Source organism: Neophocaena asiaeorientalis, unplaced genomic scaffold (assembly GCF_003031525.2).
Source record: "Neophocaena asiaeorientalis asiaeorientalis breed wild unplaced genomic scaffold, Neophocaena_asiaeorientalis_V1.1 scaffold242, whole genome shotgun sequence".
NCBI classification, from domain to species: domain Eukaryota; kingdom Metazoa; phylum Chordata; class Mammalia; order Artiodactyla; family Phocoenidae; genus Neophocaena; species Neophocaena asiaeorientalis.
In genome coordinates, this window is record NW_020172451.1 from 330,768 (window position 1) to 345,173 (window position 14,406).

The 14,406-nt window shown below is 45.4% G+C and overlaps 1 protein-coding gene across 7 annotated transcripts in view; it reads right to left on the reverse strand.

Moving 5' to 3' along the window:
• The window catches only part of PPP6R2 (protein phosphatase 6 regulatory subunit 2), a 77,999-nt gene that overhangs the window by 34,222 nt on the left and 29,371 nt on the right, over positions 1-14,406 (reverse strand). For all 7 annotated transcript variants that reach the window (XM_024737422.1, XM_024737425.1, XM_024737424.1 and 4 more), the window contains one exon: positions 2,389-2,631. In XM_024737422.1, coding sequence (XP_024593190.1) covers positions 2,389-2,615 — 227 coding nt within the window. In that variant the 5' untranslated portion in view covers positions 2,616-2,631. The remainder of the gene's footprint in view (positions 1-2,388; positions 2,632-14,406) is intronic.

The window sequence follows — 14,406 nt, forward strand, 5'->3', positions numbered from 1 at the left end:
AAAAAAAAAAAAAAAAAAAAAAGGACGTTTTGATTTAATTTTAATTAAAAGCAAATAAATTTTTAATAAAAGCAAGTTAATTTTAAAATTACCTTTTATTTTATTTATTTATTTATTTTTTTTTTTTGCGGTACGCGGGCCTCTCACTGCTGTGGCCCCTCCCGTTGCGGAGCACAGGCTCCAGACGTGCAAGCTCAGCGGCCATGGCTCACGGGCCCAGCCGCTCCGCGGCACGTGGGATCCTCCCGGACTGGGGCACGAACCCGTGTCCCCTGCATCGGCAGGCAGACTCTCAACCACTGTGCCACCAGGGAAGCCCTAAAATTACTTTTTAAATTAAAGGCTTTTTACTTTTTTTAACAGGTGATATGGGGACTTCCCTGGTGGCCCAGTGGTTAAGACTCCACGCTCCCAATGCAGGGGGCCTGGGTTCAATCCCTGGTCAGGGAACTAGATCCCGTCTGCCACAACTAAGGCTCAGAGCAGCCACGTAAATAAATAAATATTAAAAAAACAAAACAAAAACCAAAAACAGGTGATACGCACAAATGCTTTTAAGACTCTGTATGACAGGGCTCATGAGGAAGGGCAGCCCCCTCCTTTCCCACTCCGACATCCCACTCCTGAGACAGTCACCACAGTCTCCTGGCATTTTCTGTATTACTGACATCCATGTTACCAAATAAAATACAAGTACACTTCTTCATCTAGCAATATTAGGTATTACAAATTGACCTCCTATGGTGGAAGGTGAAGATGTAGCTCACACACCTCACGCCACCCTGCCCTGCCACCCCACTGCCCTTTCCCCCTCTCTCTATAAAATTATACCACAATTTTTAGTTAAATCCATGTCCAGTGTGGCCCTCTGTATGAACATGCAAACACTGTTCTATTTGCTTACTTACATGCATCCTTCCCTCAGAGTTAAAGGTTTTCTCACTGCCTTGTTTGCTTTGTTTGTACTCACCCACTGACTGCTAACCTCTCCCAAACTCTGACTATAAAGCTCTCCTGGCTCACTGATGCCACGCTGGGACCCCTCTACCCAGAACCACAACATGCTGCCCCAGCCCTTCTCCCCGTCACACTGTCGCCAACACCCTCCAGACAGGGAGACCCTCGACGGGTCAGCAACAGGACACATTTGGGAGTGAGAGAGTGAAAGGAATGGGGCCCACTAATGGTGATGCTGAGATAAGAGGCGCTGACCAGGCACATCTCAGGGACGATGGCCTCTGATCTATCACAGGTGATCACCATGGCCCCAATCCCCTGGCTCCCCAACAAGCAAGCCCCCGCCTCTTTGCAGAGCTCTCCTCTTCCAGCGCCGGCTGCCTCCCTGTCAGAGGGGCGCGGTGGACCACCACAACTGCAGCACTACTCCCCATCACCCCGTCCTTCTTTACTTGCCTCCTAAGTCATCAAAGACTTTCTGTAAAAAGTAAAGGGCCAGAGAGTCAATATTTTAGAACGTCTATGTTGTCACGGCCAACGGGTCACGGATGTGTCCAACAAGACTTTACAGTGAAAATGACAGACAAGGAAATGTGAATTTTGTCATTTTCATATGATATTATTATTTTTCTATTTTTTCCATTTAAAAATGTAAAACCATTCTCAGCTTGCAGGCCTCACAAAAACAGAATCTGACCTCAGGCCGTAGTTTCCCAACTAAGACTTTACCACCACACGCCGACTCCCTGTGGGACACGTGAGCAGCTGAGGGCACCCTGTCTGCCCTGAACCCCTCTGCATCACTAGCCCCAGCTCCCCCGCTTCCCAGAGCCTGCTCGGGCCCAGAGAGGCACCCTCAGAGCCAGAGGCCGGCTCTGCTGTCCTTCCTGTCACCTGAGGCCCCACCCATTCACACTCTGTCCTTACTCCAACCCTTGTCCTAAGTCCTTGCCCTGTGCCTTTTGTTGTCCCCTAACAACCCAGCCGACTGTTGAATGGAACATTTTAGGAAAAACTCTGAGAACGGTCAGGATCACTAATGACACAAAATATGTCCTCCAGGCCCAAGACCCCACGGTCGAACAGTCGGATGCCGCCTGTCTCTGGGGACTGGCTGTTTCACCAGTCAGGCCAAGGCTGCACCCATCGGCCTGTCAGAGCTCAGCCTTTCTTCAGCACATATTCACCCAAAACACTCCAACACGGTGCAGCTCGCTATAATCCAGAGCGAGGAATCACACGCAGGAGATCCCCAAATCTTCACCATCACAGAAGCAAAGCCCACCGGAGGGGCCTTCTCGCATGTCAGGCGGGGCAAACGTTTACGGTCAGCCACACTGTCAGAAAGCCCGGCTCTGACCGTCCTCAAGCCCTGCCCGCTGCCACCCTGCACGCTGCCCAGCACCAGGCACCCAGCGCCGCGGTACGTACTTGAAGCGGACCTTCTCTTCCACGCCCAGGGCCGGGTCCTGTGTGACGAGGCTCACCAGCTCCTCCATGCTCTGCTGCCTGCACAGGAAGTCCAGCAGCTTCCGGTTCTGGGCCTTGCACTCCTGCAAGATGTCATCTTCATCCATTAACTCTCGCAGCGTCACGTCCTCCTTATCCAGCAGCTTGTCGACGTGGGACGTGGTGCTCAAGTCAAACTTCCAGAACATGGTGACGGCCACAGAGCTGCGAGCAGACAAGAGGGTCACTGCCACCAGGTGCGAACCCGCCTCAGCAACCCCCGCACCCAGGTCCCGAAGTCCACCCACAACGGGGCCCGTGCTGCAGGGGGCACTCCCCCATGTACGGCAGGACAGCTCAGCTTCCTGTCCTCCCGTGGGGGCCCCCGGGGCTCCCGCCACTAGCCCCTGGGCTCTGAGGCCAACACATGCCGGTCGCCCACGTGTCCGACGGGGGATGCCCCTCCACCCAAACAGCGAGACTCACAACCCTCCTCCCCGGCGCCCAGCCCCTCCTCAGTGAACACTGGGCGCCTCTCCCCAGACGTCTCCGTACCATATATATTTTTAATTTTCTGTATATTATGTTTTGACATCTTTAAAAAACTTTCTGATTGAGGAGACACTGCCCCTCCTGGGCGGCCAACTCCTAGAGATGGCAAAGGGCTCTCAGGAGTACTCCTGTGACCTGCAGGCTGACCCCCCGGAGCCCTCCTCCTCTGTGGGCCCACACACACCCAGGGGACTATGTTCCACTGCCTTCATTACCCCAGGGCCAGGGACCAGGCAACCAGGAGCCACCCATATAGCTTAGAGCCCGCTGAGATCATCCAAGCAAGCTGACCCGAGGCTGTTCACCCTGTCCAGCCTTGCCTTTGGAGCGGAAAGCCCAATAAAAGCTGCAGCCTCGGCTCTGCCCTGGCTCCTCCCCCTTCTGCCTCCAGCCCCCCTCGGGCTTCCTGCACGTGGCCTTCGTGCGGTCGGTGCCTCCGGCCTCCAGGACCCGGGAGTGTAACAAGCTCTGCCTCCCCGTCCCTCCTGCGCCTCCTCTCGTGGCCGCACCCACCTGGCCATCCCTTACAGGACACAGAGCAGCTCCCAGCACAAACCTCAACAAGCCACGCTCAGGACAGCTCCCTCTGCTCGCCCCTCTGCCCCTCTGCCATCCCCACCTACTCGGCCCCTCGTCTCCTTGCATCACCTTGCTGAGTAAGCCAGCGCTGTCCCTGAGGTCCCCACCTCCCTCACATGCACACACTGAGTCCTAGGTCCTGTCACTCCACCTAAGGACTCTCGATCCACCCACCCCTTCCCCTGCACCCCACATCACCCTCTGCGGGCTCCTGCTGCCTTTGCCTGGACTCTACAAGGCCTGAAGCACTCAGTGAGTCTCATACGTCAGTCTGTGGGCCTAGGTTGGTTTGCAACAAAGTTTTCGCTGTTGGATACAAAATGAAAAACATAAAGCCTGCATCTTCAACAAAGTTACACCTGTATCTTGAGATTACCTTTTCAATGTTACACAGATCACTACGTGCAAAACCATGGTGATAGTAGATGGGACTCACCTAATAGTTTTATTTAGAAGAGAAAAGGACTTTTCACGTGACGTGAGCCCCAGTGTGTCTGTGCATGAAGCCCAGCTGCCCAGGAGTCCCGGACACAGGCCCCTCAGCTGTCCAGCCACACCCTCCACAGCCTCTTGTCTTTGCTGCGTCATACTCACTTTCCCAAAACACAGACACACGTCTTCACGTCCCTCTCACGGTGGTTTGAAGCCTGTGCTAGTCCCAAATGCCCACTGCTCACCAGGCTGCCTCTCCCAACGTGCCTCCAGGTCCTCCGGGCACTTCCTGCTGCCTCCCCGACCCCAGGGATGCCGTGTCTCTCTTCTCACACACACCGCACTCCCTGCCTTGCCCTTCTGCACACACTCCTGTGCTCAGTCCCTTCACTGACAAAATCCCACCTGCTCCACCAGACTCAGAGGTGGGGCCACTTGGACTTGCAGCACAAGGGACTCCACAAGCTGACCTGTACTCAGTTTCCATCTAGGTCCTAATATCTTCCTTATTTCTCCCTTGAGGAGTGCAGATGGGTATTTGCCAGTGTTAGTTACAGACTCTGGGGGACCAGAAATAATGATTACTAGATGTACCTTCAGGAAAAGATGGATGTCCCCACACACACATCAGGTGCCCTCTCTCCTAAGGCCCTACAGAATGACTCATGTGCTTGGATAACATACAATCCAGGGAAAGAGAGGAACCAGAAGGAGGACCCCCACCTAGCCAAGGCTTTGTTTCCAAACAAGGACTTGCCAGACATGGCAGCTAGAGGTGGCTCCTATGCGCCCTGTTTTCAGCGAGAGTGGGTGAGTGTCTTGAAGTGAATATAGGGTATCTTGAAGTCTGCCTTGTCTGACACTATTACAGCATACCATTCTTGTGGTTTACATTTGCTATATCCTTTAACATCCTTTTACTGTCAAACTATTTGTATTTATATATACATATATATATATATAATTTTCATTTATATATATATATTTTTTTACGGTACGCGGGCCTCCCACTGTTGTGGCCTCTCCTGTTGTGGAGCGCAGGCTCCGGACGCGCAGGCTCAACGGCCATGGCTCACGGGCCCAGCCGCTCCGCGGCATGTGGGATCTTCCCGGACCGGGGCATGAACCCGTGTCCCCTGCATCGGCAGGCAGACTCTCAACCACTGCGCCACCAGGGAAGCCCCCTGTATTTTTATATTTAAAGTGGTAGGATGAATCGGGAGATTGGGACTGACACGTATACACTGATGCATATAATGTGGATGACTAGTAAGAACCTGCTGCATAAAAAAATAAATAAAATTCAATTTAAAAAGAAGTATGATCCTCAAAAGAGTCACATAATTCTAAAAAAGACGAGACAATATTTTATAAAATATTTAATTTTACTCATATGCTTTGTTAATTCATTGAAAAGCACATGTTTAGCACCTATTATAAGCCAGAACTGCATTATATATAGGGGTTATAACAGTGAAAATTCAGCCTACTAGGGGAGTTTCGTAATGATTATATAATCACGCAAATATATAATCAGTTATAGAATATTTAAAATTTTAGGTACAACAGGTATAGAGAGCTATGTAAATATACGATACAGGGGCAGAACTCAATGACTAACTGGATGTGGGAGAAAAAAGGTCAAGGATTAATTCTGGTTCTTGACTGCATACATAGCTGGAGACGTTCACAGATATAGGAATCTTAAAAGATCATTGCATTGCACAATTTCACAAGGCATCATTCACATGTTTGCAGTGAAAATCATTAACTTCTTTGACTTTGTACACAAGCTTGATATTCATTTGAAAGATCTAAGAAAATATGGCATGTAGGCAATTGGATGTATGCACGGTAAACTCAGGGAAACAGTTTGAGGTGGAGAAATAAATGAAGCCACAGAGAATAAATGAAGCCATGAGACTGTAGAGAAAAGATATAGGATGAGAAGAAAATAGCATCTGTGAAGCTAAAATATTTTAAGGCCTAATAGTGGTCCTGAGCAAAGAATACAGTCTAAGAATAGCCAGATAATTAGAATGAAAATCAAGACAGTATGCTAATTAGCTTAATGGTGGTAATTATTTCATGATGTATACATATATCAAAGCATCACGTTGTACACCTTAAATATGTACAATTTTTATTTGTCAATGATACTTCAATAAAGTTCTTAAAAAAATAATAAAGTGTTTCTTTTTAAACAGCAAAGACTGATTGATAAGATCTTGCTTTGTTATTCTGTTATTCTCTGCCTTTTAATTAAAATATTTAGATCATTTACATGTAATATGGTTGGGTTTGAGTAATTTGAAAAAAATACAACACGCTTTCATGACACTCTCAATAAATGAGGAATAGAAGGGAACTTCCTGAACCTGATAAAGGGCATCTACTAAAAAACCTACAGCTATCAGCACATTTAATGGTGAAAAGACTGAATGCTTTCCTCCTAAGATTGGAACAACAAACTCTAAGCACTCATATTCAAGATTGTAGCGAAGGTCCCAGGTAGTACTATAAGACAAGAAAAAGAAATAAAACACATACAGATTGAAAAAGAATAAGTAAAATTTTCTTTACTAACAAATAATATGATTGTGTAAGCAGAAATGCCTAAGAAATCTATACGGAAAAGAGCTACAAGAATTAATGACAGTGAACAGCTAGCTTACCAGTTACAAGGTCAATATCCAAAAAGTAATTGTATCTCTATATACCAGCAATAAAAATTGGTAAATAAAAAATATTTAACTTCTGCTAACAACATTCAAAAACGTTGAAATACTTCAGGATAATTTAATAAAATATGTGCAAGATCTGCACACTGAGGGACTTTCCTGGTGGCGCACTGGTTAAGAATCCGCCTGCCAATGCAGGGGACATGAGTTCAATACCTGGTCTGGGAAGATCCCACATGCCGCGGAGCAACTAAGCCCATGTGCCACAACTACTGAGCCTGTGCTCTAGAGCCCGCAAGTCACAACTACTTAGCCTGCATGCCACAACTACTAAAGCCCGCACACCTCTAGAGCCCATGCTCCGCAACAAGAGAAGCCACCACAGTGAGAAGCCCCCATGCAACAACGAAGAGTGGCCCTCACTCACCACAACTAGAAAAATCCCAAGCACAGAAACAAAGACCCAACACAGCCAAAAATAAATAAATAAATTTATTTTTAAAAAAAGATCTGCACATTGAAAACTATGAAACGCTGCTGAGAGAAATTAAAGACTTAAATAAATGGAGAGATATACAATATTGTTAAGATGTCAGTTTTCATTAAACTGGTCTACTGATCCAGTGCAACCCCAAATAAATCCTAGCAGATTTTTAAAAACTGACTTGATACTAAAATATATACGGAAAAAGACCTAGAATAGCCAAAGCAATTTTGAAAAGGAAGAACAAACTTGGAGTGCTAACATCACCTATTTCAAGACTTACTGTAAGGTGAGATTAATCAAGACAGTGTGGTTCTAGTGGTTCAACAGAACAAAGTAGAGAAGTCCAGAAACAGATGAACACGTATATGGTCAACTGACTTTCAATAAATGTACTAAAGCAATTTGATGGGGAAAGTATAATCCTTTTCAACAAATGATTCTGAAAAATTGAATATCTATATGTAAAATGACCTCAACCCTTACCTCACATCATACACGGATCATAGGCTTAACCATAAAAGCTGACACTAAAATTTTTAGAAGAAAACTTAAGAAAAAAATATTTGGGGGGACTTCCCTGGCAGTCCAGGGGTAAAGAACCCACCTTCCAATGCAGGGGACACAGGGTCGATCCCTGGTCGGGGAACTAAGATCCCACATGCCACAGGGCAACTAAGCCCACGCGTCACAACTATTGGGTTCGCACACCTCAATGAAAGATCCCGGGCTTCCCTGGTGGCGCAGTGGTTGAGAATCTGCCTGCCAATGCAGGGGACATGAGTTCGAGCCCTGGTCTGGGAAAATCCCACTTGCCACAGAGCAGCTAGGGCCGTGAGCCACAATTACTGAGCCTGCGCGTCTGCAGCCTGTGCTCCGCAACAAGAGAGGCGGTGATAGTGAGAGGCCCGCGCACCGCGATGAAGAGTGGCCCCCGCTTGCCACAACTAGAGAAAGCCCTTGCACAGAAACGAAGACCCAACACAGCCATAAATAAATAAATAAAAATTGAAACATCTTGCATGCCTCAACGAAGATCCCACGTGCCACAACTAAGACCCGATGTAGCCATAAAAAAAAGATAAATTAATTAATTTAATTAAAAATAAGATTTGTGAACTTGCGGTACATAAGATACAAGAAAAGACAAATTAAAAAGAAAATCTTATAAACAGCCAGTCCTGGTGTCTGAGGGATTCTCTGGGCCCAGCAAAGGGACCAAGTTTCCAGAGCCCTGAGGACAAGGGGTAACACCCCAAAATATGGACTCACTTTCCACTCTACCTTCATTGGCCACATCTCCTAATACCTGGCAAGCAAATGCAGTATTGCCTCACAATTTGATTGCTTCTCTGAGGTACCCACAGGTGTATTTGGGGAGAAGCTTCGAGAACAAGTTGAGGAGTGGCTGTCCTTCTGTGAGACTAGAGAGATTCCACAAAACAATCTGCATATCATGAAGGAGGCGTTCAGGCAGAGGAAGCAGCTGCCGGATTACTAGGAAGCTGGAGAAACAGGAGAAGAAATGCTTGAAGAAGGAAAACAAACGGCTGGCTGCGATTGCCCTGGCATCTCCAGAGAACAGCAGTAAGACCCCAGAGGAATGTGAGGAGACAAGTGAAAGACCCAAAAGGAGGCAAAAGCAAAAGCCCCAGGAGGCTCCTCAGGAGAATGGAACAGAAGACCCATCTGTCTCCTTCTCCAAACCCAAGAAAAAGAAATCTTCTTCCACAGAGGAGCTGGTTAGTAGTGATCCTGAAGAGACAGCTGGCAGTGGAAGTCCTCCCAAAAGGAAGAAATCTTTCCCCAAAGAGCAACCAGTAAGTGACCCTGAAGAGCCAGGAAACAAGAGTGTCCCCAAGAAAAAGAGGACCTGAAGAGGCTGCTGCCAGCAAGAGCAGCAGCTCCAAGAAAACGAAAAAGCTCCGAAAGCTCCTCCCAGGAAAATCAGAAGGGACATTTCTCTAGTGGGGCACAACTTGCAGAGATATTTCCCAATCCATCCCCTATAGCCCAATAAAAATTAAAAACAAACAAACAAACTGATAAACAGGATTTCATCAAAACTGAAAACTTCAATTTTGAATGATACCATTAAGAAAATAAACAGGTAAGTCACAGACCAGGAAAAAAGTATTTGCTGTCTATATCTGACAAAGCATTCTTATCAAGAACGTGTAACGAGCTTTTACAAAGCAATAATTTAAAAAAATACTTAACTAAACAAAATGGACAAAAAATTTGGACAGACACTTCATAAAAGAAGATATACAAATAGCCAATAAGCACATGAAAAGATGATCAACACTGTTACCGAGGAAATGCAAATCAGAACCACAATAAGGTACCACTAGAAGGGCTAAGATTAAAAAGCTATCAATACCATGTGCTGATGAGGATGCTGAACTGAAACTCCCATACACTGCGAGTAGGACTATAAAATGGCACGACCACGATGGAAAACACTTCGCCAGCTTGTTATAAAGTTAAGCGTACTTACCGTGTGACCCAGTAATTCCAATCCGAGGTATTACCCTAGAGTAATGAAATCATAAATCTAAACAAAGACTCCTTGTAATTGAATGTTCATAGCTGCCTTATTCATAATAGTCAAACACTGGAAACAGCTCAAATATCCATCAACAGATGAAAGGATAAACAAAGGATGGTGTACCTACAATGGAATACACTCAGCAAAAAGGAACAAGCACATCTGTAAACACAGATGAATCTAATAAACGTGGTAAGTAAAAGAAGCTGGACACAAAAAAGTAAAACTAAAAGATTCCACTTATATGCAATTCTAAACAAAGCAAAACGAACGCATGGTGACAAAGAGACTAGTGGTTACTTAGGATCAAGGGCTGCAGCACGAGGGCGTGACAGGACGGAGTTTTGGGGGTGATGCAAATACTCTAAATCTTGATTGTGGTGGTATATTTGTCAAAATACACAGAACCACAAATATAAAATGGGTCCATTTATTGTATATAAATTACACCTCAATATTATTATTAATTTTTTTTTTCTGGCCGCACAGCATGCGGGATCTTAGTACCCCCACCAGGGATTGAACCCGTGCCTGCTGCAATGGAAGCGCAGAGTCTTAACCACTGGACTGCCATGGAAGTCCCTCAATATTACTTTTTAAAAAACATACTGTAGGGGGCTTCCCTGGTGGTGCAGTGGTTGAGAGTCCGCCTGCTGATGCAAGGGACATGGGTTCGTGCCCCGGTCCAGGATGATCCCACATGCCACGGAGCGGCTGGGCCCGTGAGCCATGGCCGCAGAGCCTGCGCGTCCTGAGCCTGTGCTCCGCAACGGGAGAGGCCACAACAGTGAGAGGCCCGCGTACCGCAAAAAAACAAAACAAAAAAAACATACTGTAGGGCTTCCCTGGTGGTGCAGTGGTTAAGAGTCCGCCTGCCGGAGATTGGTTCAAGATGGCAGAGTAGAAGGACGTGCGCTCGCTCCCTCTTACAAGAACACCAGAATCACAACTACCTGCTGAACAATCCTCGACAGGAAGACACTGGAACTCACCAAAAAAGATGCCCCACATCCAAAGACGAAGGCGAAGCCACAGTGAGACGGTAGGAGGGGCGCAATCCCAATACAATCCAATCCCATAACTGCTGGCGGGGGACTCACAGACTGGAGAACGCTTAGACCACAGAAGTCCACACACTGGAGTGAAGGTTCTGAGCCCCACGTCAGGCTTCCCAACCTGGGGGTCCGGCAACGGGAGGAGGAATTCCGAGAAAATCAGACTTTGAAGCCTAGTGGGATTTGATTGCAGGAATTTGACAGGACTGGGGGAAACAGAGACTCCACTAGTGGAGGGACCACACAAACTAGTGACACGTGCAGGCTAAACAATACGTTACTAAATAACCAAGAAATCACTGAAGAAATCAAAAAGGAAATCACAAAATACCTAGAGAAAAATTACAATGAAAACACAATGACCCAAAACCTACGGGATGAAGCAAAAGCAGTTCTAAGAGGGACGTTTATAGCTATAGAAGCCTACCTCAAAAAACAAGAACAATCTCAAACAATCTAACATTACACCTAAAGGAACTAGAGAAAGAACAAACAAAACCCAAAGTTAGCAGAAGGATACGCCAATAAACTGGACAACCTGGAAGAAACGAACAAATTCTTAGAAAGGTACAACCTTCCAAGACTGAACCAGGAAGAAATAGAAAATATGAACAGACCAATCACAAGTAATGAAATTGAAACTGTGATTAAAAATCTTCCAACAGGGGACTTCCCTGGTGGCACAGTGGTTAAGACTCTGCGTTCCTAATGCAGAGGGCCTGGGTTCAATCCCTAGTCAGGGAACTAGATCCCACATGCATGTCACAACTAAGGAGCCAAGTCCGTGTGCTACAACTACTGAGCCTGCGTGCCTAGAGCCTGTGCTCTGCAACAAGAGAAGCCACCATAATGAGAAGCCTGTGCACCGCAACAAAGAGTAGCCCCCGCTCGCCGCAACTAGAGAAAGCCCGGGCGCAGCAGCCAAGACCCAATGCAGCCAAAAATTAAATAAATGAAAAAATAAATTTATATTAAAAAATATATACATATAAAACTCAAATCAATCAACGTGATACACCATAATAACAAATTGAAGAACAAAAACCATATGATCATCTCAATAGATGCAGAAAAAGCTTTTGACAAAATTTAATGCCCATTTATGAAAAAAAACTCTCCAGAAAGTGGGCATAGAGGGAACCTACCTCAACATCATAAAGGCCATATATGACAAACCCACAGCAAACATCATTCTCAATGGTGAAAAACTGAAAGCATTTCCTCTAAGATCAGCAACCAGAGAAGCATGCCCAATCTCACCACTATTATTCAACATACTTTTGGAAGTCCTAGCCACGGCAGTCAGAGAAGAAAAAGAAATAAAAGGAATACAAATTGGAAAAGAAGTAAAACTGCCACTGTTTTCAGATGACATGATACTATACATAGAGAATCCTACAGATGCCACCAGAAAACTACTAAAGCTAATCAATGAATTTGGTAAAGTTGCAGGATACAAAATTAATGCACAGAAATCTCTTGCATTCCTATACACTAATGATGAAAAATCTGAAAGAGAAATTAAGGAAACACTACCATTTACCATTGCAACACAAAGAATAAAATACCTAGGAATAAACCTACCTAGGGAGACAAAAGACCTGTATGCAGAAAACTATACGACACTGATGAAAGAAAATAAAGATGATACCAACAGATGGAGAGATATTCCATGTTCTTGGATTGGAAGAATCAATATTGTGAAAATGACTACACTACCCAAAGCAATCTACAGATTCAATGCAATCCCTATCACATTACCAATGGCATTTTTTACATAACTAGAACAAAAATTCTTAAAATTCGTATGGAGACACAAAAGACCCTGAATAGCCAAAGCAGTTTTGAGGGAAAAAAACGGAGCTGGAGGAATCAGACTCCCTTACTTCAGACTATACTACAAAGCTACAGTAATCAAGACAATATGGTACTGGCACAAAAACAGAAATATAGATGAATGGAACAGAGATAAACCCACACACCTACGGTCAACTAACCTACGACAAAGAAGGAAAGGATATACAATGGAGAAAAGACAGTCTCTTCAATAAGTAGTGCTGGGGGCTTCCCTGGTGGCGCAGTGGTTGAGAGGCTGCCTGCCGATGCAGGGGACACGGGTTCGTGCCCTGGTCCAGGAAGATCCCACATGCCGCGGAGCGGCTGGGCCCTTGAGCCATGGCCGCTGAGCCTGCAGGTCCAGAGCCTGTGCTCCGCAATGGGAGAGGCCACAACAGTGAGAGGCCTGCGTACCACAAAAAATAAAAAAAAATAAGTAGTGCTGGGAAAACTGGACAGCTACATGTAAAAGAATGAAATTAGAACACTCCCTAACACCGTACACAAAAATAAACTCAAAACGGATTAGAGACCTAACTGTAAGACTGGACGGTATAAAACTCTTAAAGGAAAACATAGGAAGAACACTCTTTGACATAAATCACAGCAAGATCTTTTTTGATCCACCTCCTAGAGCAATGGAAATGAAAACAAAAATAAACAAATGGGACCTGATGAAACTTAAAATCTTTTGCAAACCAAAGGAAACTACAAACAGGATGAAAAGACAACCCTCAGAATGGGAAAAAATATTTGCAAATGAATCAAGAGACAAAGGATTAATCTCCAAAATATATAAACAGCTCATGCAGCTCAATATTAAAAAAACGAACAACCCAATCCAAAAATGGGCAGAAGGGACTTCCCTGGTGGCACAGTAGTTAAGAATCCACCTTCCAATGCAGGGGACACAGGTTCAAGTCCTGGTCTGGGAAGACCCCACATGCCGCGGAACAACTAAGCCAGTGCACCACAACTACTGGGCCTGCGCTCTAGAGCCCATGCTCTGCAACAAGAGAAGCCACCACAGTGAGAAGGCTGCACACTGCATCGTTGCCCCCACTCGCCACAACTAGGGAAAGCCCGCGTGCAGCAACCAAGACCCAATGCAGTCAAAAATAAATAAATTTAAAAAAAAAAAAAAAAAAAACAACCAAAAACAAAAATGGGCAGAAGACCTAAATAGACATTCCTCTAAAGAAGACATATAGATGGCTAAGAAGCACATGAAAAGCTGCTCAACATCACTATTAGAGAAATGCAAATCGAAACTACAATAAGGTATCACCTCACACTAGTTAGAACGGGCATCATCAGAAAATCTACAAACAACCAATGCTGGAGCGGGTGTGGAGAAAAGGGAACCCTCTCGCACTGTTGGTGGGAATGTAAACTGATACAGCCGCTATGGAGAACAGTATGGAGGTTCCTTAAAAAACTAAAAGTAGAATTACCATATGACCCAGCAATCCCACTACTGGGCATATACCCTGAGAAAACCATAATTCAAAAAGACACATGCACCCCAATGTTCACTGCAGCACTATTTACAATTGCCAGGTCACGGAAGCAACCTAAATGCCCACAGACAGACGAATGGATAAAGAAGATGTGGTACATATATTCAATGGAATATTACTCAGCCATAAAAAGGAACGAAGCTGGGTCCTTTGTAGAGACGTGGATGAATCTAGAGACTGTCATACAGAGTGAAGTAAGTCAGAAAGAGAAGAAGAAATATTGTATATTAACGCATATATGTGGAACCTAGAAAAATGGTACAGAGGAACCAGTCTGCAGGGCAGAAACAGAGACACAGATGTAGAGAAC